General features: G+C 33.9%; 1 protein-coding gene across 1 annotated transcript in view; it reads left to right on the top strand.

Moving 5' to 3' along the window:
* Window positions 1–2180: 2180 nt before the first annotated feature.
* The window catches only part of LOC118194147 (uncharacterized), a 34938-nt gene continuing 13723 nt past the window's right edge, over window positions 2181–23395 (top strand). The window contains exons 1-2 of the mRNA XM_035365336.2: window positions 2181–2635; window positions 22830–22932. Of these exons, the coding sequence (XP_035221227.1) occupies window positions 22830–22932 (103 nt within the window). The 5' untranslated portion in view covers window positions 2181–2635. The remainder of the gene's footprint in view (window positions 2636–22829; window positions 22933–23395) is intronic.

Raw genomic sequence — 23395 nt, 5'->3', positions numbered from 1 at the left:
GTTCCTTTAGTTCAGTTAAAATCTTTGGTATTCTTTTAAAGGAAGAAGTGGCATTTTTAAATACCTGTGGTAAACTATTTCAATGGAATAACCGAAATTCAGCGCAAAAAGCCGTTCTGTATCTGTCACGAGGATCAAGCTCCATCTGCCAATATCCTTCTACAAAGATCGAATGACGAAAATAAAGTAGCACTTTCTAAGGAATCGAACGGATCCGAAAATAAGGAGAAAGGTAATGGCTCAGTTTTGACATCAAGTTTAGTATAATCCCGCGCTAAACGATGTGCATTATTTTTCTTCTTGATATGAATTACATGAGGGGCATATAGTGAGTGAATATTTGGCTGAAATTATTTCTATGTGTAAAAGCTGATTTATTTGTGTTCAAATGATGTGGGGTTCTGGAAGATTCAGAACGGACGGGTATATATCGTGAATCAAAAGTATTCTGTGGTGAATTTATTATAACTTAAAGCTTCTAAAATTGAATAAGCAAAAATGTGAGAATGCTGGTTTAATAATTTAAGCATTTTAGTTATTTATGTTAAATTTAAAATTACCAAATCATATATACCGTCAAAATGCTCATCAATATCCTTAAATGATTCCTCTTAATGAGTGTTAATTTCAGTACGGTCAACGCATTAGACTTCTATTTTCTCTAAGGATAAAGGTTGTAGAGACATTAAGTTTTTTGTTTTGGAAGCAAGAGAGATAAAAAATTAGCCACGCCTTCACGGGAATCGAACCGCGGACCTCTGGAATACGCGCCCAGGGTGCAGACCACCACACCAGGAAGGCATGTCAAAAAACCGGAGAAATAAAAGTTTAGCGTTTTTAATTGATATGAATTAGTTCTTAAGCAAAATTTTTAACTTTTATAAAACAATCATTATCTTTGTTACTTTGTAAGCCTCCTCTATATTAAGATACATATATATACAAGATATTTGATGTTTTGGATCTTTACTGTAACTTTTCTCTCCCGTTTTCACGCCAGAATGCAAATTAGTTCGTGTGTATTTAAGGTTAGTGTTTTGGATTGTAAGACAGAATGTCTAGTTATCTTATCTAGCAGCCTCATAATGTTGCCTCTCGAAGCAACGTTACTAGGTTGCTAGATAAGATAGGATTTGCATTATAAATGCAGGTAGCTGATATCCACGACAGTTACATTTTGATCCATTTTCGCGTTAAAATGATCTGTGTAGCGTTTAGCCACTAGCTTATTTGAATTTAAATTTTACATTTGAATTTTTAAGTTATCGTGATTGGTTTAGTTGCAAGCACAGAATATGCCCTTTATTCTTATTTAGTTTTAAATAAGAATTAGAAGGGTCTTTTATACTCTTCTCAAGTCGTTACTTAGCGATAATTCGCTTAACGTCTATCAAGAGTCTAAACACTTTGGATGATTGCAAGACACACAAGATGTTATAATTTTACTGCAAAAGATACTAATCAAAGGCTGACTGAAAATGATTAGGTAGTTGTATCAAAACATTCGTAGAAAGCGTTAAGGACACTAGTTTCCTCAAGAGTAAGTAATACTGATTTGGGTGGAATTACGTGCTTACATTTTATATATTACAAAAGAACCTCTTCGCTAGACATCACCTTTATTCAGGAATGGTTTCTTCATGGAAGTACAATTTGCATTCCGAACAGCTTGACCATCAATAGAAACATTATCCTTAATAAAAATCCAATCCTGAAATTAATTATATTTAGATTTGTAAATGTTTTCAAAAACAGAAAGATCAGTATCACTATGAAAGTTTTAAAGTGAGCCTTTGCATTTTTTATAACACCTGTTACCTCAACTGTACAGTTCTATGTAGTTAGAATTAAAGATTTGTCTTTTAGTGCTGCATCTACTTTATCTTTATTGATCTTGATGCTTATAGAAAGAAGTACCAGTATCGATTAGAACTGGAAGAAAATGATCACGTATTTGTATAACTGCAAAGGGTAATCTGTAGTTCTCAGTAAACCGGACTGAGTATAAACGCACTTCGGGGGAAATTCAGAGATGTTTGTGCGTCATAGGCCTTTTGCTCTGTCTTTAAGGGGTTAGAATTGTGTTTAGATCTTGGCGACTACTTTCTGTCTACGAGAAGAAAAGCCCTCGCCACAGTGTAGTCGCTATAGTAACAGGGCTAGTATATTTCAAATACGAGCGAGCTGAGAGTTGCTTTATTGTTATTTTGTGTTTGGTGACTGTTGGCTGAGGGGAAACGAGTTATTCGTCTTCAAGGCACCCCTACGGAAAATGGGTCAAGGCTTGTTTCTACGGCAACAGACAGTTGTAGACTAACTTGCGAGAGGTTTTCTTAAGATAGACAGACTGTAGACTGATGAATACATTAAGCTTTTTTACTTACTGTGTTATTTCTGAGATTTTTATCACTATCTATATATGCAGTTTGGACAAACAGTTTAAGATCTAGAAATTCTATCGTGATTTCGTTATTTAACATGAACATAGCTCCGGCTACATTGATTAGTGCAAATTCCTTTTCTCACAGAGAGCATTGCTGAGCTGAAATTATTAGTTTCATAACTCGTCGTAGAATTTAGGTTTTTGCATCGTTATGAACCTTCCAAAGTCCCGCTGCAATCCAGGCAATCACTGGTGAGTCAAAAGTCTTTCTTTAGAATAATTCTCCTTCGATAAATATTTGTGCAATAGTGCTAATAATTTAGATAAAAAAGGAGGTGCAGGTTCTGCTCAACGTTGCACTTCCGTCATGAACTAAAGCAATTAACTTCGTTTCAGTTTTGAATGTCAAGTCTGTATATTGGTATCTATTCAAAACGTTTACAATCAGATCCAGCTGTGGCTGGGATTTAATAGAATTCATATTTTCAATTTGGCTATAAACAGAGTCTACTAATATCATTTCATTCAACATATAAAGCAATTTCCGATACCTTATGAAAAAATCTTTAATAGATGCATCAATGTCTTCACTCGAAAAAAGAGAAATAAGATAGATATATATATAAATTATTGTTCGTCATTTTAACGATTATTTCTTTCAGTAATTATTAATGCTAACAATTAGTAATTTAAGGAATCACTGCCTTTCATATATAGTTATATCACATATAAATAGGCTTGTAACTCTATAAGGCATAAATATATGCATTTAAAGACAAATTTAAAAACAGCCGTAAGTTCATCAAAATAATGTTTTTTAATTCACTGGCGGGCACTTGCCTATGCAGCATTGGCCACTCCTAAAGGCCAGAAAGGCCAGAAGATTTGTCCATTTTACTGTGGAGGTGTGGAGGCACCTATTAAGCCACCACCGTTGTCTCCTATGAAAAGATAAAAAGATCGACAGTTACAACAGTGCCTTCTCCGTGATTCGAACCTTGGCCTATCGACACCGCAGTAGTCTCCCCTAAACACTAAACCATCTGAGAGGCTTCAAAATAAAAATATATGGCAAGAAACAGTAACAATATATATATTTACTTTTAATAATTTTTAAAACACTCTAAGATAAAAACTAAAATTATTTGTTTTGTAATTCTATAACTTATATATAATTTACAGATTTAATTAGAGATCACATTTAATCAGAAATTTAGACACACAAATAAGTTGATCAAAATAAACATATATGGCAAGAGATAACAATATGTATGTTAACTTTTAATAATTTTTTAAAACACCCTAAGATAAAAAAAAACTAAGATTATTTACTATAATACAACCTGTAGCAAGTTCCGGATTATTCATATGCCAGCAAAACAGAAATAAATTTTTGTTCATTAATTTAGAAAGTTTAAACTTTTGTTTAATGTCATTTAGTTCAAATATTTAACTGACAAACAGAAAAAAAAAAAAAAAAAAAAAACTACTGCTGTTGTTAATTTCACAAGCACTAACTGAGAGAAATAAGACAGCAGCACAAAAAAATAAAAAGTAGTTCTAATACTAAATAACATATTTATTATTTTTGAATCATTATTTAAAACTCTTTATAATTCTTAAGATATATCTTTCCCGTCCAAAAAAGGACTTTATTTCTGATTAAACTTTTTCACAAAGAAATGAAGGAACATGCTATAGTTTGCAGAAACTAGAAGATAAAGCAAAAGCTTGGAGATGAACTTCACTAAGCTTGCATTTTATTCAGAAAATAAGCTCATAAAATTAAGATACCTCACTTAATAGAAAAACTAATAAATTTAATCTCTGCAGATATGATGTCAGCTGTGCTGTAGAGCTCAGACATTGAAATGGCCTTTAAAATGCTTCAGTCCAAACCTATATCGTCTTAACTCTGAAACAGAAACGTAATATTCGTGGATTCAACGAATTACCTAAGGCATAAAAAATTAATAAAACTGATATTATTAGCAAAATCAAAAGTCACTAAAATATATATCGCAGTATAAACACGAAATCTAAGAACTTACTCATATTAAGATCTCAATAAAGTAATTATGTGAAACATACTTATACGCAAGCGTAAAAAGTAATTAAAAATATGTTCCGCGCAAAATAGTTGAAGTTTAAAAAAGAAATGCTATTTTAAAGACCCTATTTGTTAACGAATTTGCTGTCAAGAACTCTTCAACTACTTTATGGAAACTATTTAATAGCTCATCTGTTGTTTCATGTTTCGTTATTAATTTTGCAGCTAGAAACAACTGTGGGTTATTTTGCTCATTTCTTTTGATGTATTATATTTGATTACTGTAACACTTGTTTATGATTCACATCCTTCTGTCGTGCGAAGCATAATATCTTTCATTTGCAATTGACGTAGCCTGAGGAGGAGGAGTCATTTAACTTATCAATTATATTATTTCACTCAGTATATTCTTCTTCATACGAATGAATGTGATATAGCCTAGATCAGTTTTAAGCTAGTTTTAATAATAGATTACGAATTAAGACGAATGTCTTCCCTCAATTTAATTAATATTTATTAAACATCCTCAATCCTTCAGGTAAATTATCACCATAACGTTGAATTAATCACGGCTATAGAGATCTGTTAATCACTGCTAAACATTCAGTATGTTTTATCATTGTAAGGTGTAGGGTTTATATTTATTTTAACTAACATTTATTTTAAGTTTAAGCTATCTTTCCTGTCAAGCCTTTACTTTCACCTGGAATTGTCAATGCCAGAGTATGTAAATGTTAGTAAAACGCGCAGAGTATTCAAATTTTTAGCAGAAGTAATTTTGAGTTAAATAGAAGGGAAATGAGATTTGTAGGTGAGCTTCTTGATTCACGAGCGTGAAGGTTGCTTGGTAGAAATTCAAGAACCGCACGTTTCAGCCTGTGTGCCTACTTCGGCAGTTAGTTGAATCTTTCAACTTCTTATTCAGAAAGTTTGCTGGATCTCAGCTGTATCTTAGAACGCGGTTAAGATAGTTACAATTATAGAGCCTCGTATATAGTGACTTCGTTAGTTATTCATCTTCTCATTCATTTTTAGTTGTACTTTCCTATTTTTGTTTAACTGCCGGGTCGGCGTAGTTTGTGAGCGTCAACTGAACCCAACTGTAATTTCTAAAGTGAAATAAAAAGGGATTAAACCCTTCTTACGAGTTTGTGTAACTTCCAGTTCATAGCAGTCACTACTACTGTTGCGGACAAGTTGGGGCCACGCAACATCACATTGGTGCCCGAAAACGTTTCGAATTGAAATGGCCGAAAACTGGATGGAAGCTCCTGTACAAGTCCAACAACAAGAAAGGGCGAACCAATTAGAAGGATTTGGATACCTGGTCCAGACGATGAGAGCATCAATCAAGCCAAACGTCAATTTCGACGGAAAAAAATCGGTAGCGATATTCTTAGAAGGCCTAGAAAATCATTTCCAGCTATACGCTGTGCCTGAAAGACAAAATGTTGCCATTGCCACGTCTGCACTAAGAGGACAGGCCTCACTATGGTGGAAGAATATAGGGAAATTTTTATTAGGGGAATTCGGAGGCCAAACATATACCTTTCAAAATTTCAAAAGATCATTATTAAAGGCCTTCCCCATAGTGAAAGACCGAGAAAAGCTAGAAGCCGAGCTATACAATTTTTATCAACGGAATATAGAAGAGTTGACGGACTTTATTCTGCGAAAAATTAAGCTGACGGATATGCTGTATGGGAAGAAACCCGACGCGGAGATTATTGAAATAATCTTACCAAGATTGCTACCTGCTGTCCAAGATTACTTCGAAATTCGAAATCCAAGCACCTTGCAGGAACTCTTCAAGTTGGCGGTCAAGTTCCAAAATCGCAAAACAGCGGAAAAAGCTAGAGGGGCATCGTATTCTCAAAGTTTCCGAAGGCAATCCTCAAATCAACAGACCAGAAACACAAATCGCTCTTATGGGGGAAAGAGCTATCAAGCTAACTCATCGAAGCTCGAAGGTCAAGGCCCAAAAAGGAAATTTGAAAACAACCGTCTGCGTACCCAGAAGACAGAAGTTGAAAGGTAAGCTTTAAACGAGTAGAGGGGCCTGTAAAAGCGAGGGTCCAGACCCCGGAAGTCTCGAAAAAACCCTCAAGAAGATACCTAAATACGGTCGTGGTAAAGAACTCACAATTACCGATTATACAAGTCCTGGTTGGCGATGTACCAGTAGAAGCCCTCATCGATACAGGGGCAGAAGGTAATTTTATGAGTGATACATTTTTAAGAAGAATTTTAATAGGTTACGATTATTTAAAAATAGAAACACAGAAATCATAGCAGCGTAAGGAAAAACTTGTCAATGCATTGGGAAATTATCATTACAAATACAGGTAAATGATGAAAGCCTCAAAGTATTAATTTTTGTGGTCAAAAATTTGCAGAGTCCAGTCATTTTAGGCATGGAGTTTTTAAAGGCCGTGAAAGCCAAACTGAATTTTCAGGAAAATTCAATTATGCTGGAAATGGATAGGAGGGTGGAGCCAGTGAAACAATTGCAAGTGGACCTTAGCCATTTGAATGACCATGAAAGCCAAGCCATCCAGCAAGTGGTGAGTACTTTTTTGAACTTCTTTTCAGAACGGCCTGGTAATTGTCAAATTGTTACGCATGATATACAGTTAACTGCCGACAAACCCTGTAGGACTAAACCTTACAGGTATGATAAAAAGAAAGAACAAATAATTGAAGAACGCATTAAGGAAATGTTGAAGAACCAGATAATAACGCCCATAAATACTGAGTACGCGAGTCCAGTCGTACTATGTAGGAAAAAGAATGATTTCCCTCCCTCGGAGAAAAGGGCTTGGAGGTTTGCTATCGATTACAGAAAGCTTAATAGTGTTACTAAATTCCCAGTTTACCCTTTGCCGGTTATAGAGGAAATTATTAGAAAGATTAAGTCTACGAGATACATGACTACGTTGGACTTAACATCTGTCTACTACCAAATAGCTATGAGACCTGAAGACATACATAAAACCGCGTTTATCACAAAATCGGGCACTTATGCATTTTTACGCATGTCCTTTGGGTTGTGTGGGGCTCCGTCAACATTCCAGAGAGCTATGGACATTCTTCTAAAACCTGTCCTAGGAAAATCGACTTTAATCTATCTAGATGATATAATTATAACGAGTAGTACGTTTGAACAACATATTAAAGATTTAGAAGTTGTGTTTAAATTATTAAAAGAGGCCGGTCTTACAATTAACGCATCAAAATGCAAGTTGGCGACTAAAGAACTTAAATATCTGGGTTATAAAATTTCGCAAAAGGGTATAGAAACTCAGGATTCAAAAATAAAAGCCATCAAGAATTTCTCACCTCCCAACACCGCCCGGAAACTTTCTTCTTTCCTTGGGTTATGTTCTTATTATCGGTCGTTCATAAAAGAGTTCGAGAACATTGTTGAACCGCTGTTAGCAATTAAAAGAAAGAAAAGTAAGTTTACGTGGACAGCAGAAGCAAATACTGCATTTGAAAGGTTAAAAGAAGCACTCATCAATGCCCCTGTTTTGAAATTCTCGGAAGGGGACGAAAACCTGGAAACTGCAGCAGATGCGTCGGACTATGCCGTAGGTGCGGTTATCATGCAAAATGGCCATCCTTTGGCATTTTTTCGTAAAACTTTAAACTCACGCAGAGGAATTATACAGCTACAGAGAGAGAAACATTAGCCGTATTAATGGCTGTACATAAATTTCGAGTTTATTTCGGCAAAGCGCCAGTAACAGTCTTTTCGGATCATGCGGCTTTTGGTAGGCTTTACTCGGGGAAAAACCTAACGCCCACGTTAATGAGATGGGCTTTAAAACTTCAAGAGTATAACCTAATAATTAAATATAAACCGGGTAAGGAAAACAATGTTGCTGACGCACTATCTCGTATAAAACTGGGCGATGAAGGCAATGAACTGAAATGTGCTATGTTGATTTCAAAAATTTTAGATTCTAGAGAAACAATTATTGCTGAATTGAAAGCTGATCCTGAATTTGGAAGTATCTATGCGTATTTGAAATACCCCGAAAGCTTTGAACACACAGATATCGTTGCAATAAGAAATAGAGCAGAAAACTATGAAATAATAGATAATTTGTTTTATACGAAAGCAACAAACGAAAATTTCGAATATAAACCAGTCATCCCAGCCTCGCTTCGATTAAGCATTTTGAAGGAATTACACGACGCGAAAACAGCGGGTCATTTAGGGTAACAGAAAGACTTTAAAAAGGGTACGCGAGGCGGTATATTTCCCGCAACTATACAAAATAGTAATTGCGTATGTCAGGTCCTGCAATCAATGTCATTTAATAAATGATATTAATTACAGCCCGGCCGGGTACTTAAATAGCATTCGCGCTACATTTCCGAATGAAATTTTAGGCATAGATCTTCTTGGTCCTTTTCCCCAGAGTGAGTTAAATAAAAATCGTTTTCTTTTAGTAATTGTAGATCATTTTTCAAAATGGACAGAAATTGTTCTACTTAAACGCGCGTCAGCCAAAACAGTCGCAGATGCATTCTTACACAGATACATTATAAAATGCGGTGCACCGATAAAAGTCATTAGCGATAACGGTAAACAATTCGTTAGCCAAATATTTGAAAACATTTGCACTGGACTTGGCATACGCCATATCAAAATGGTTCCGTATAGACCACAGGCAAACATTGCAGAAAGAGTTAATAAAAATATTGTAAAAATAATTCGAAGTTATGTTAGCACACATCACAAGCGCTGGGATGGCTACATAAATGAGTTAGCTTATGCTTTAAGAACAGCAACTCATGATACGACGGGAAAAACTCCAGTAGAATTATTTTTAGGACGGAAGTTAGTTACGACACTAGATAAATTATTCTTTGTGCAACAAAGAGAGGAAGAATTCAAACAAAAAGATATACAGAAACTCATTGATCAGGCGGTTAAAAGTTCGGATACGGAAAGAAATAGGCAGAAACTGTACTATGATCGAAAACGCCGTGAAGCAGATTTTTAAATTGGGGATAAAGTGTTAAAGCGGAAATTTTCTTTATCAAAGTGAAATTGTATAATTTCACTGCAAAGTTGGCTCCGAAATTTGAAGGCCCCTATGTAATTCAGGAAATCAAGGGAGTCGTATTGTACCTTAAGAACGAGAGAGGGAAAATCTGTAAAGCAAGTCCCGACTAGGTGAAAAAGTATTATAATCAAAATGATTTTGAAATCCTTAAAACGTTTTTGCAGGACTCAAGCGCAAAAGAAGTGGAAGGTCCAGAAGTAACGCCACCCGCTCCACCACCCAAGAAGCAGAGAACAGAAGAAGAACCTAGCCCTTCTACAAGTCATGCTACGGTCCCAAAAAGAAGAAAGGAAAATGGTCAGACTCCAGCATTCAAGAAATACAAGAAATCAACGCCGCCGCGTAAAGAATCTTTGGTAGATAGGAAAAGACTTACAACGTCCCGCAGTAGAAATTCTGCGTCGAGGAAATCACTTCGAGGGCCAGATAGTCAGGAGCAAACAAGGCCGCCGTTCACGAGAACAAAAAGACAGAAGGAGGAACGAAAAGACTGCCACCAGCAGAAGAAATTCAAGCAAGATTCCAGACCGGAGGCCGCCAAGACCAGCCGTCCAGGGGCAAAACGGAAAAGACAGGAACCCGAAGACTACCACTCCAAGAGGCTGGCGTACAGAGGGCGAAAAAGAAAAGTCACCATGGACGAAACTCGAAGAACCCAAAGGCGAAGATTGACTTCTGTGAATTCCATAACGTGGGATCAATTCTGCCAGAAGAGGATGTCGAAGTTTCAATCATCGAAAACTCAAAGATGCTGGAAGGAAGAGAACAGATTGATTGCTGAAGTCCAGGAAAGGTTGCTGTAAGAAGAGAGGGTAAAATAAGTATCTACAGAAATTTATTCTCACTTTTGTGAGAAAACAGTTTTTTTTTTTTTTTTTATGTAAACGAGGCTCTTAAATTTTAGCTCAGAATTGTGGAAACTTTTCAACAGGTCGTTTCTAGGACCTGTTGTTTTACCAAATTCTGGCAGCGGCAAATGTAGGGTTTATATTTATTTTAACTAACATTTATTTTAAGTTTAAACTATATTTCCTCTCAAAGCCTTACTTTCTTCTGGAATTGACAATGCCAGAGTATGTAAATTTTAGTAGAACGCGCAAAGTATTCAAATTGTCAGCGGAAGTAATTTGAGTTAAATAGAAGGGAAACGAGTTCGAAAGTGTGCTTTCTTGCTTCCCGAGCGTGGAGGTGGCTAGGTAGAATTTGAAGAACCACGTGTTTCGGCCTGTGTGCTTGCCTCGGCAGATAGTTGAATCTTTCAACTTAATATTCAGAAGTTTGCTGAAATATCAGCGGTATCTTAGAACGCGGTTAGGTTAGTTAGGTTTAGAGAGGCTCGTAGGTAGTAACTTGTTATTATTCATTTTTAGTTTCTTATTTTTATTTTACCGCAGGGTCGGCGTAGTTTGTGAGCGTCAAGAGCACGCATATGTAATTTCTAAAGTTGAATAAAAAGGGATTTAAACCCTTCTAAAGACTTTGTGTACTTTCCAGTTAATAGCAGTCACCACTATTGTTGCGTGCAGGTTGGGGCCGTGGAACATTACAAGTTGAATCTTCCAACTTCTTATTTAGAAAGTTTGCCGAATCTCAGCTGTATCTTAGAACGCAGTTAAGATAGTTACAATTATAGAGCCTCGTAGATAGTGATTTTGTTAGTTATTCATCCTGTCATTCATTTTTAGTTGTACTTTCCTATTTTTGTTTAACCGCCGGGTCGGCGTAGTTTGTGAGCGTCAAATGAACGCAACTGTAATTTCTAAAGTGAAATAAAAAGGGATTAAACCCTTCTTACGAGTTTGTGTAACTTCCAGTTCATAGCAGTCACTACTACTGTTGCGGACAAGTTGGGGCCACGCAACATCACAAGGTAACTAAATGATATGCCTTCGTGCTTTTAAAACTTATACGATTAATATTCTGGTTGAAGCCAACGGAAAACATATGGATTGAAAAGAATTAATGTAAAAATTTCTACATGGGAGCAAATGAATTTTTAGTCCTATAAATCTCTGCACTATATTGTAATAGAACTTTTGAAAACATACGTATCGGATAACAGTATATTTCTTTCTATTGAATTGTCACTTAAAACAGATGTTGAGAAAAGTTATGCAATAATGATTCACATCATTTTGAGTTTTTTAGGATAATGTTTTTAATCTTTTAAAATCCGTTCGAAATTTATAATATCTTAAATTGACATATCAATTTAAAATGTGACATTCATAAAAATTGCTGCAACAGATGTACAAACACGACAACAGATGTTAGCTATAAAATCATTTATCGTATAAAAATAACGGTAGCCGCTTTTTATTATTACTTCTTATCCTCTGAGCATCAAGTAGCATTTCAAAGGTAATACGCCTTATAATATGAATCATAAATCACAGTTATTAGCCACTTTATATATAACTGTATTTATATTTATATTTTTACATATTGAAGTTGCGAATGTTAAGGAAAATCTTCTTCAAACTTTCAACGTGCACAGATTGCTTGCATTTCTAAACAATTTGGTTATTGCCTTTAAATGTTTCGAGCTATCTTCTTTCTGCTTATAATAACTAACTACACATATAATGGATTCCGGCCTGTGTCCCAGAGAAGAGTGTATTATAGTGACTACAGCGCCTTTGCTGATATTATCATTATAGGTAATATCCGTAGGGAGCCTTTCAACATAGGAAACCGTTCGAGCCGTTGTGGTAGCATGATGTGTTGATATGCGTTTAAAACTTAAATTGCCCACAACGTGATTTATAGTTATTTAAACAATATTCTAGTACAAGCCGCAATGGACGAAGTAATTTATACTCAAAACATAACTAGAGAATGTTCAAAATGTTCTGACCTCGGTCTTCCATTTTGTGAGTTGGTCACCAATGTATCATTTTCGCTGTTTGGTAATAACGGCAGTTCTGAGATTCTTACTTACGCTGACGACTTCATGCTAATGGTTAAAAGACACTCGCGGAATGCTTACGAAAACAGATCACAATTAGCATTAGAGAGGTTTTTTTAACTTGGCGAACGAGCACAAACTAGTTACAACACCCGCTAAAATAAAAGAAATGCTAATATACGCTCATAAAAGACACGAGCAAAAAATATACAAACTGTCAGGCAACATTTATATTTAGGTGTTCTCATGAAGGACAACAAGTCATGGATTTCCCACATCAAAGTTCTTTAACTGCACACAATCTGTAGAGAAGATAGCGGCATCTACGTAAACATTACCTTCATGGATGTTGAAGATGTGATATATCACGACAACGGAACGTATTTAATTCATATTTCTCTATTGCGGGGTGCAAACAGCACCATAAAATTGAGGAACTTTCCGTAATTTGCAAAAAGACCATTTCTTCCGAGCATCTGTGGAGGATACCGAACATCGACGACAAATGCACTTAATGCAACAGCAGAAATTCCACTACTTCAATTCACGGCACATCATAAAAGCATTATAGTTTTCATATTAAGATTAATAGAATGCACCACAATATGGAATAGCTCATTTGCTTCCATGGACTATGAGAGCACTTTACCCAATCATCTATGATAGTCTGCCGAATTTGTCATAAATGTCATCTGCAGTTCTACAACCAAATTGGATACCAAAGCCGTCTATACCAAAGAATCTACAAGAAAGCAAGCGGCGGGTAGCGACTACTGTGTTATGAATGTTGATACAATGATAAAGTCCTAGACAAGGAAATTCAACAGCGGGAATTTGGTTTCTAAAGATGAACTCTGATCCTTCAAGGTTGCATTAAATTTCTCATAATAATAATACAGTACATTAATACAGTACACTGCAGTGGGATTCAGCTGCTACAGGAATCGTTGGAAATGAAAACGCGGTTATGATAACGAAAAGAGCAGTCACCGAGTAACGGTTCTTGAGCCACAATTTGCAACAATTCGGTCTTCAAGATAATGATCAGTATGCTCGTAGAATGATGGGAGATCCCACCACTGTCCTTCAGTAGTCCAAACACCTACAAACATCGTTCCCGGAAACCTATAAATGCAAATAAAAGCATAAGCATACATTACATTTCAAAACATTCATATGTATACGAGAACGCCAGTTCTATTTCCAGAGTCTAGCCAGTTCTTTTTTCAGTATTCTGTATTTAAATTATATCCTGCAAACAATCACTGAGTATATACGATTTTTATTTATATCTTGTTTAACTACTAGCAATACGACACAACATCCCCACTGTATATTTGTATAACTGCATTGCTGGATATTCCTATTCATTCACTTTGTATAATTTATTTTTATTCAAATTCAAGCATTTATTTATTTATTTATTTCTGTCGTATTTGCTCACCCGCCTTTTACGACCATTATTCATTAGAAAACTTGTTACAGCTTTGTTTACTTGACTACTCTATCTTCGACATTTAGAGTACATAGAAAATTCGGCGAGGAATCTGTTCTAAGTATGTACACTGCTCAAAAAAAAAAAAAAAAAAAAAAAAAAAAAAAAAATGGGACAGTGCTATATCTTCCGTTCTACTGGGGCGATTCACGAAATTTAAATTGCGTTCTTCATGTCTCGAAAGCGCAACTTAGGATATATATTAGATTTATATATAGCACTACTCTAACATAGGTATTTTGACACAAAATCGGACTTTTTCTGAAATAACATACCGATTGTTTTACATATTTCGATTCTACAACTCAAATTATGCCAGAATACCAAGTTTTGTAAAAATCGTACGAGTAGTTTTTAAAATATTAGCTCTCAAAATTTTAGCTCCTCAATGTTAATTGAATTTGGCAAATATTTATTTATATCTCTTTTTTTATTAAACTTTTTTGATTTTTTCTCTCAGATTTCGAAATTTAGGTTCATTCCAAATAAAATTTACCCATTTTTTGTGTTTTATTTTTTAAATTTTTATTTTTAAATAATTTTTATAAATTTTTCGAAAAAAATTTTGAATTATAACCTATAAAAGTTTTACCATCATCTTAAAGTAGGTATATTTTTAAGCATATCTGCAAAATATTAGACTTTTTTATTCAAAATTTTCTAAGATATACACAAATTTACATATTTTCGCGTTTTGAAATTTGGCATCTTTTTTTTGAGCGATAATAACGCCAAATGTGATCTATGGATTTTTGTTACATTGTATTGCCACAGCTATTTTTAACCTTAAATTTCAAGTAAAATTTTAAGGAGAATTAATTATATGACATTTTTTCCCTAAATGATGCGTAATAAATATTTATTAATACTACATGAAAAGCTATTTTTTAAATAAATTGTTTAATATATTTTTTACTTTCTGACTATCTTTTTTTTTTTTTTTTTTTTTTTTTTAAATAAGAGTAAATTTTTACCTTCGGCGTTTTATCGTCTGTCACTTTACTTCGCTTAAATCGAATTGTCGAAAACTGAGAATTTTCGTTTGATGTTTATTTGAATTTTAGGACATTAACTGCACAATTTATTTCTAAACAAACTGATGTTTTTGAAGTGGCTGAAAGAGCGGCTGGTACTATCATCTATATTTTTAAAACAGTATATTTTTATAGAAACATAAGATTTAGAATAATCATTTTTATAAAAGTCAAATTATGATATAAACATACAACCCTCTAGAGACTGAATTAATGGAAGTTCAATGGTTATGTAGAAATGATCTGCATCTACTTAATCACTGGATAAGTCAGAAGATTCCGTGGACAAGTAAGAATAATTATATAAACGACACCCAACATTCTGAATTCAATTAACAACGAGGATACGATGTTTATTAAATAAATTCAAGAAGATTTAAAACAAAAAATCAACTCATTTTTTATCCTAAAATGTATTTTTGTGCGTAGCGTATTTTCATTATTCTAATTTAAAATTCTAATAATTCTTAAAATTCTAATTTAGAATGTAATTGTCAAGAACTGATTCCTAATCATCAGTAATATAATAAGTAATTATTGCGGTTATTAATAAATCCTTCTTATAAAGTAATTGCAAATATTTCAAAAAACTTTCTGTCTGAATGCAAATATTTTTAATTTTATATTAATCAAGAATGCACACGATATTATTTATTTGCATTTCAATTCTTAACGTCAGTTCTAGTAGAAGTTACAAATCAATTATATTTAATTAAGGATTGGATTGGATTGGATTATTTAATTATGGCAAAGCACATGAGGGCTATCTGCCTAAAGGAAGGGACGCCTTCGTGGAGGACTTTCTAAGGGAAACTGGCTCGTATACTTAGTATTGGTATTTTTTTTTTTAATTTAAAATTTTTCAATATTATGTTATTTGATTCTTGCGATTTCAAAAATAAAATATTTGACTAAAATATGAATAACATTTTAAGAAACCAAATGTAGGATAAAATTGTGTAAAGCAATGTGCACAATGATAAAAATGTTTAAAGGAGTCATCCTAAGTTAAAATGTTGGTTATACATCTCTCTTATTTATGTACATCTTTTCTGAACGGAACATTGAAAGGCGTGTAAAACTGTGCTTTACTGTATTTTCTCTTTTAATATAGTATGCAGTTTTTCAAACGCATCGTAGTCTGGGTTACAAAGTATTCTTCCGAAAGAAACGCAGTTCAAATAAATAAAATCAAATTCTGGAAAATAGATATTAATAAATATATTTAAAATACTCAGTTCGAAGGAATAAATGGCCCACCAGCGGCCGAGCGGTAAAGTCGCTGAACACTGGTAGTTCGGTCCGAGGTTCGAATCCCGCGAACGGGCTGGCTGCATGGGCGTTTTCGTGGTTTTCCCCATGTGTAACGTGTATACGAGCCAGTTTCCCTTAGAAAGTCCTCCACGAAGGCATCCCTCCCCTTAGGCAGATAGCCCTCGTGAGCTTTGCCATAATTAAATACACCACCTTCGAAGGAATAAATAGAAAATTTTAAAACAATTATCTGAAGAGACAATGCAACACAAACAATTAAAATAAAAGGATAAAATTTAAAAATTACCTAAAATAATAACTATGACAAAAAATATTCATAAAGAAAACTATTTGAAAAAAAATAAAAGCTGCACCTTTATTTACGCAGTTCGAATAGGTAAATAGAAATTTTTAAAACAGTCATTCAAAAGAAAAAAAAAAAAAAAAAGCGTGCAACTTAAACAATTAAAATGAAATTCGAAAAAGAAAAAAATTACCTAAAATAATAAGTTATAATTAAAAATATAATATAAAGAATATTATTTGGAAATAAGGAACGATGGTGACTTTTTTTCCTCTCACGGGAAAGGAAACTAGGTTGCCATATATTAAGAAGTTCGCCAAGTGAAGTATTCTTGGCGCAAACTGACAAAAAAGTGCCAACATAAATTTGTGAATTTCTCCGTTAAATTTCGCTTCAAATTTTACAAAATTTCAGATTTAGGCGTAATTTGAGTAGTAGAATCGAAATATGTAAAAAAATTGGTATGTTATTTCAGAAAAAGGTCCGATTTTGAGTCAAAATACCGATGTTAGAATAGTGCTATATATAAATCTAATATATATCCTAAGTCGCGCTTTCGAGACATGAAGAACGCAATTTGAATTTTGTCAATCGGCCCAGTAGATGGGGAGATATAGGACTGTCCCATTTTTTTTTTTTTTTTTTTTTTTTTTTTTTTGAGCAGTGTACATTTTAGGTATTTAAAAACAGCGGTGCTCTTCGGCTAATATGTTAATGCTCTAGTAGATCGGCAGTCGTTCGGTTGGCGAAAAGAAAAAGTGTTTTTTGCTGTATGAGGCATTCAAAATCTACCAATTTGAAAGCCTTTTTGAGATGCTGATAGTAAATAAATACGAAACAAAAAGAATAGCATCTCTTTGGAAAGCAGCCCCATCAGATTATAAACAGCAATATCTCCTGAGCGTTCTTGATTGAAACTGATTTAATAAATAAATAAATAACTTGATTTAAATAAATAACCATTCCGTATTTTTCTTAATACAATTACTGATCCTATTTGCTATAAACATATATAAAATACTTGAAACTAAAAATCTGGTTAGTTCATTCCCAGACTGAAAATTAATCAACTGAAAAACTCAACAGACAAGAAGTATTTTTTATTTTAATTTTAGATGGCAACTTGCATTTATATAGAATAATTAAATAAGAAGATTTTTAATGTCTTACTACTCTTCTTTCGAGACTGGAATGGTAACGTATAGAAGATCGTCGAACTCATTTAAAATGAAATACTCTTTAATTTTAATAAGCCGTAATATTTTACTTTTTCTAAAATAATTATAAACATCGGGCCATTTTTCTTTACTGTGGAGAGGGATTCTACAGATATTGCAGATATTATTATAGTTTTATTATTGTAGTTACTAACTTGTAAATAATCTAAATTTAGAAGTTTTAATTGTGAGTGATAGATGTAGCTCAAAGTAGACTCAAATGTATTTCAGTAAACGGAAGTATTGTTTGTTTAAAACTTCATTTCGGATTCAGTTTCCATTAGATCGAACTTCATAGACTTTTACATGATAAATTGTTAATTAAGCTACGAGTATGCTATAAAAGCCCTCCATTCTAAAGGTATCAGCTCGTTTATAAAAGTTGGTTATTATTTGGAAAGACAAGAAACTTTCATAAGGGTCCGCAGCATAAAGGTATCCGCATTCTTATTCATTTCATTTTCTGACTTGTAAAAACAACATTCAAATTAAAGCAATTTACAACAACATGAGCAGAAATATTTATGGCATTTGAAACACTTTTGTAAATGGAAGTAGATGTCTATGGCCAACAATTATGAAAGTAAAGGGAGGGTAAGGACTTTTATGTTCACAGTGAATAAGCAATGGAAAACAAATATGTATTTAAGCTCTAAATATTGACTGAAAGATCTTAAGTGTTGATCTAAATTATTTAATACAAATGTTCCATTATCTAAGGAAAGTATAGAACGCTTAGCGCATTAACTTAATGCCCTCTTGTAAGAATAACAGTTGCAAAGCACAGTATCTCTCAAGAATCTATCACTCAGGAATCTTCCATATCTAATCATCTCTACGTTGCATCTAAAACTGAAAATATTAATATTGCTGTTATTGTTAAAAATAATGAAATGAAATTAAAGGAAATATTCAGTAGTATCCAGTTTGTTAAGATTAGAGTAGAAATTCATATAGTAGTGAAAAAAATTCTTATTTTAATAGTCAGTAATTTCCAAATTTTTACTTCAAGTCTCACACAACTAACTGTTAGAGTGCAACAGCATAATGCATAAACATTCGACGGGGTGGAGATAGAAAAAATGAAGAAACAAGGGCAATAAACCAGCCATCTATGGCATTAAAACAGAAGCGGGTGTCTGTATTAAAACGCGTTCCCCAAAATGATCATTATTATCTCCTGATACTTGAATTTATTACTATTTCTCGAATTTCTTTATGGGTACGGAACAGCAATGAAATATTCTTTTGATTCTTTGAATGCATACGAAGACGAAAAGAATGATTTTGCTTTTCGAGTACAAAAATTATTAACGATTTTCTATTATTATTTAAATTCAAGAATATTTGCCATTCTTCAAAACTGTTTTTGTGTTGACATTCAAAACCCGGATCTTGTACTTCACACATTTTTTCCCTTTCTTTTCACAATATTAAAACTTTCACGAAAGACTTAGATGTGTCGAATAAGGAAGTAAATTATTCCAGACAGAGTCACTGTATGACACATTATGTAAGATTTGAGAGTGTTTGTGGTAAGTTTTTGTTCCGTTGGTTGTAGTGGCAAAAGTATATGTCACATGTTGTGAAAAAGATGAATATAGTGACAACTTATCTCAGGACAAGATCAAGGTCTACAGCCCGTCGCGACGAGAGAGTGGCAAACACGTGAAAACAGATTTAATTCTTGCTTTATTGAATACTTCTAATTTTGAAGAGATATTCCTTTTTTTAATCCGTTGTGTCACATGGCGATATGAGGCCTCCTCACTCAGAGAAATAAGTAGACCAATGCTTCCACAGAGCCCTTCGAAGGCGTGGTATATTGCAGCTCAATCACATGCAGATGCTCCTCATCGGGATCAAATCGGTTGCCGGGCGAAAACGCCAAGCCCGGGAAGGAAGAGATCAGCTAAAATTTTGTAGCTACAGCATCAGAAAGAAAGTAAACTCGCTTCGTTCATACACACAGGGAGACCAAGAAAGTTTGCACGATAAATTCCAAAAGTTTGCATTTCACCCCACTCTTATCGCCTTTTTCCACGCACCATCTCCATCTCGCACCTTCACAATCTCCTACTCCTAAGGTGGACGAAATTACCGGTTTTAATAAAGTTTCACAGTTAAGTTTTGCATCCAATTGAAAAAAATCTAGCGTCAGAAGGCAACCAATCTAAAAAATACCTTCAGCTACAGAGGCAAACAGAAGTGAAGTGGCTAGCTGTTTGATGCAATTCTTTCCTCCGCTTACAACAGTTGTCTGATGAAATCTGTTCCTCAGCTTACAACACAAGTTGGCGAAAAAAGAGAAACTGTCCCCAATGGAATCTGACGCAAACATCTAAATATTGCCATAACGTTGTAAATAATTAATTCAATGTGACCTCGTCACAGTGTTGGTTTTTGTAACCCTTACATGTAGCTCTGTGGGTTCTAATCACTAGGTACCACAGATTAACTTTCACGAGTTATCGTGACAGAAGAAATATGTATAGGTTCTTGCAGAAATCATCGAACAATCATCGATAATATTAAACTTGTAACTTCAATGAATCTCGACTTAAAAAGTAACATAAAAGTACTGTTAATAGTCCACCTGACTATGCTAAAATTCACATTTCAGTTTTACTGTACAAGGAACCACAGTTCTAGTGTTAACGTGCTAAGCGTTAAACCGTACAGTTTGGGACAGGATTACACTGGATTCAGCTAGACTGGCTAAGATTTGAACATCAATAATCATCAGCTGCTACTTTGTCGGGGCTCCATTCTGCGGCTTGCTTAGGCAAAACTAGACTCCCGACTCGGAATGACGTTCTTAAGATCAAAAAAATTTCAACTGACAGCGTCAGACGTCTATCCAGTTCTATTTAACAAACTTATACTCCTACGCTCGTCTCAAAAGTCTACATAACCATTTGCGTGACATTTGGAGAGAAAGATCTGCGTGATTAAGTCAGAAGTAAGAGAACAGATGCAAATTATAAACTCAACTTGTTAGTTACAGTTTCATGTACAGTTAGTCTTGTTAGCACAGTTTCATAATAAAATAGTAGAATGATTAAATACTGCAATCCATTTTCAAATTTTTAATTCTGGTGTTAGATACAGATAACGAAGAAAACTCATTATGAGCAAACGTGAGTTATCTCCAAGCTTTGTGTAAAAGTTACCGAATAATAATTTTCATTTTTCATTGCATTTAAAATCTCGAATGGATTTGGATTTACTAGATAATGGTATAGCACAATAAAACTATCTAGGAGGATTGGTAACTTCCTGTAAAACTTTCTTAGATAATTCTATTCATGCTGAAAATCACAAAAACTGTAGAAATGCTTATGTAGTTAGACCGTTCGAAGGGAATTAACTCTAGGTGGATAGGTTAGAATATCTGAATATGATGAAGCACATGGGAGATATCTACCTAGGACAGAGAATCTTTCGTGGAGGACTTAGAACTCGCTGGTCTTTAAGGTACACATTGGGATAACTGCCCATGCAGCCAGCCTGTTCTCCTGGAAAGAACCTAAGTCGAACTGCCAGTATACAGCGGTTTCACTAGCTCAGCGTCTGGCAGGTTGATGTCGAGTTGAACTAAAAAGGATCTGCGATTTTATCTGCTCGCCCACAGGTAGGCCATTTCGAAATCCGAAAAATATCTGACTATTTTAAAGAGTGTTTAAGAATGGAAAGAAAACGCATTTGCCTAGTTAAAAAAGTATATTTGAAACTACTCGTCCCGAGCACTATAATGGTTAATGTTCGTGGCTGCTATATCGTTGGTCTTGGGTTGGAATCTTGCAAAAACCGTAGATTTTTGTAAGTGTACATTTTCTGCGTGACATGGGAGCACTCAAAATACACGGTATAAAAGAGTGGGAAAGAAACTTTTGGACCATCTTGTGGAGTGTTTTCCATCAAAACAAGAGTGGAGCTTAATGGCTAGAGTGGAAGCTACAACTGTACGAGCAATGGTGAATTTCTGGCGTTTCTACTCACTTATGCTTTTACCTATTTAAAACTGTGTACTGCCAAAATAATGTCATATTTATATTTACGAATATAAACGATTTAATAATTCAATTTTAATAAAATATATATTTAGAAGTATTTTTTTAAAATAAATTATATTAAATATATTACAAAATCTATTACCAGACACTCTTAGGTATTGTCTAATAAACCAATTATAAATGACCTATTAAAATGGCCAATTTAACATTGTCAGCATAGGGGTTTCTGATACCCTTTAATTGTTGAATGGTTAAAAAAGTACAAAATGTATTTGATAGATTATGGCAAAAAAGTAAGGTTATCTGCCTAGATAGAAGGATATCTGGAAGATTTTCCGAGGGAAACTGATTCGTATGACGTAACACACCAAGAAAACAACAACAGCAACGACAAACTGCAGCCGGCTCTTTCGCTAAAGTCTGATGGCCCACTGTGTTTAGCGGTTTTATTTTCTTGCCGGCAGACAGGGAAAATACAGAAAACCAGATCATTAATCTCATTATCTTTAGAAAAAACTGAGAATAATTAGAAGAGATTGTTGAGAACACTGTTTGATGGTTTAACATGAGAGTTTTCTTTTGACTCCTATTTGCTACTGAATGCTTAGTATACGAATACCATTTTAAATTCGAAAGAGATAAAGACTACTCATAAATCTATAAAATAATTTTGGCTCTCCTAAAAATTGTTATTTATGAGTTATTATCGTTAGAATGTTCTAGACATTTCATCCTTTATGAAGATAACTCTATCGTGCTTTATTATTCTACGAATATTTCAGGTCTAATTAGTTAATTATCATGTAATTAAATTATATTTCTTCTTTTGTAAAGAATCCGATGGAGCGCATAGCGAGAACAGTAACATTAATAACATAGGTATTCTAAAGGAATATTACTACAGTTTCAGAAAACAATAATAATGAACGAATTTACAATTATTTTCTTTCTTATATGGTGCGAAATAGCTACGGATTGATTTAAAATTATTTATTATAAATTTTGTACGATTTGTGGAGACGTTTTCATCAAAGTGGGAATATTAGTTGTTTGCAATTTAAATAATCTAATTATTTATCACTATTTCCAGATGAAAGTCTTTTTGATACTTTTAGTAGCCAGTGCTTTTACCATCGCAACCTGCGATGACGAGGACAACACTACACTACTTATCGATCCCAGAGATATATCAGGTGAGTAAAATTTAACAATCATATAATTTAAATATGATTCATAATTAACTAAAAATTCTCCGTGGATACTAGGGTATAAATAATTATTATCTTTTTTGTATGTGTTTAAATATAAATATTTTAATTGTCATAGAGACTGATAGTGTTTCAGTTCCAACTGATCAAGTTACATTTTTAGTTAATTAGTGATTCAATGAATATTAGGCGTATAGTGATTGGACACTAACAAAAATTTTCTGAAAGGTACAGTTAAAGACAACATGTAATTCTTCATTTGCTATTCAGAAAGGTATAAAAATGAGAAGTTATTTCTCGAAATATCTCTGTAAAACGAAGCGATTTGCTCTTAAATTGCTCTGATAATTTTGCATTCGAAAAAAATAATATATATACTGAGTTTTGATGCCTATTTCAAAAGACATTTAAATGTCAGTAATGAAATTTAATCTTTCTACTTGTTGTG

Source organism: Stegodyphus dumicola, chromosome 6 (assembly GCF_044657685.1).
Source record: "Stegodyphus dumicola isolate Sdum_Otavi_A_Nest chromosome 6, ASM4465768v1".
Classification (NCBI taxonomy): domain Eukaryota; kingdom Metazoa; phylum Arthropoda; class Arachnida; order Araneae; family Eresidae; genus Stegodyphus; species Stegodyphus dumicola.
Note: the sequence above shows the minus strand (reverse complement) of the source record. Positions and strands in the feature narration are given on the sequence as shown.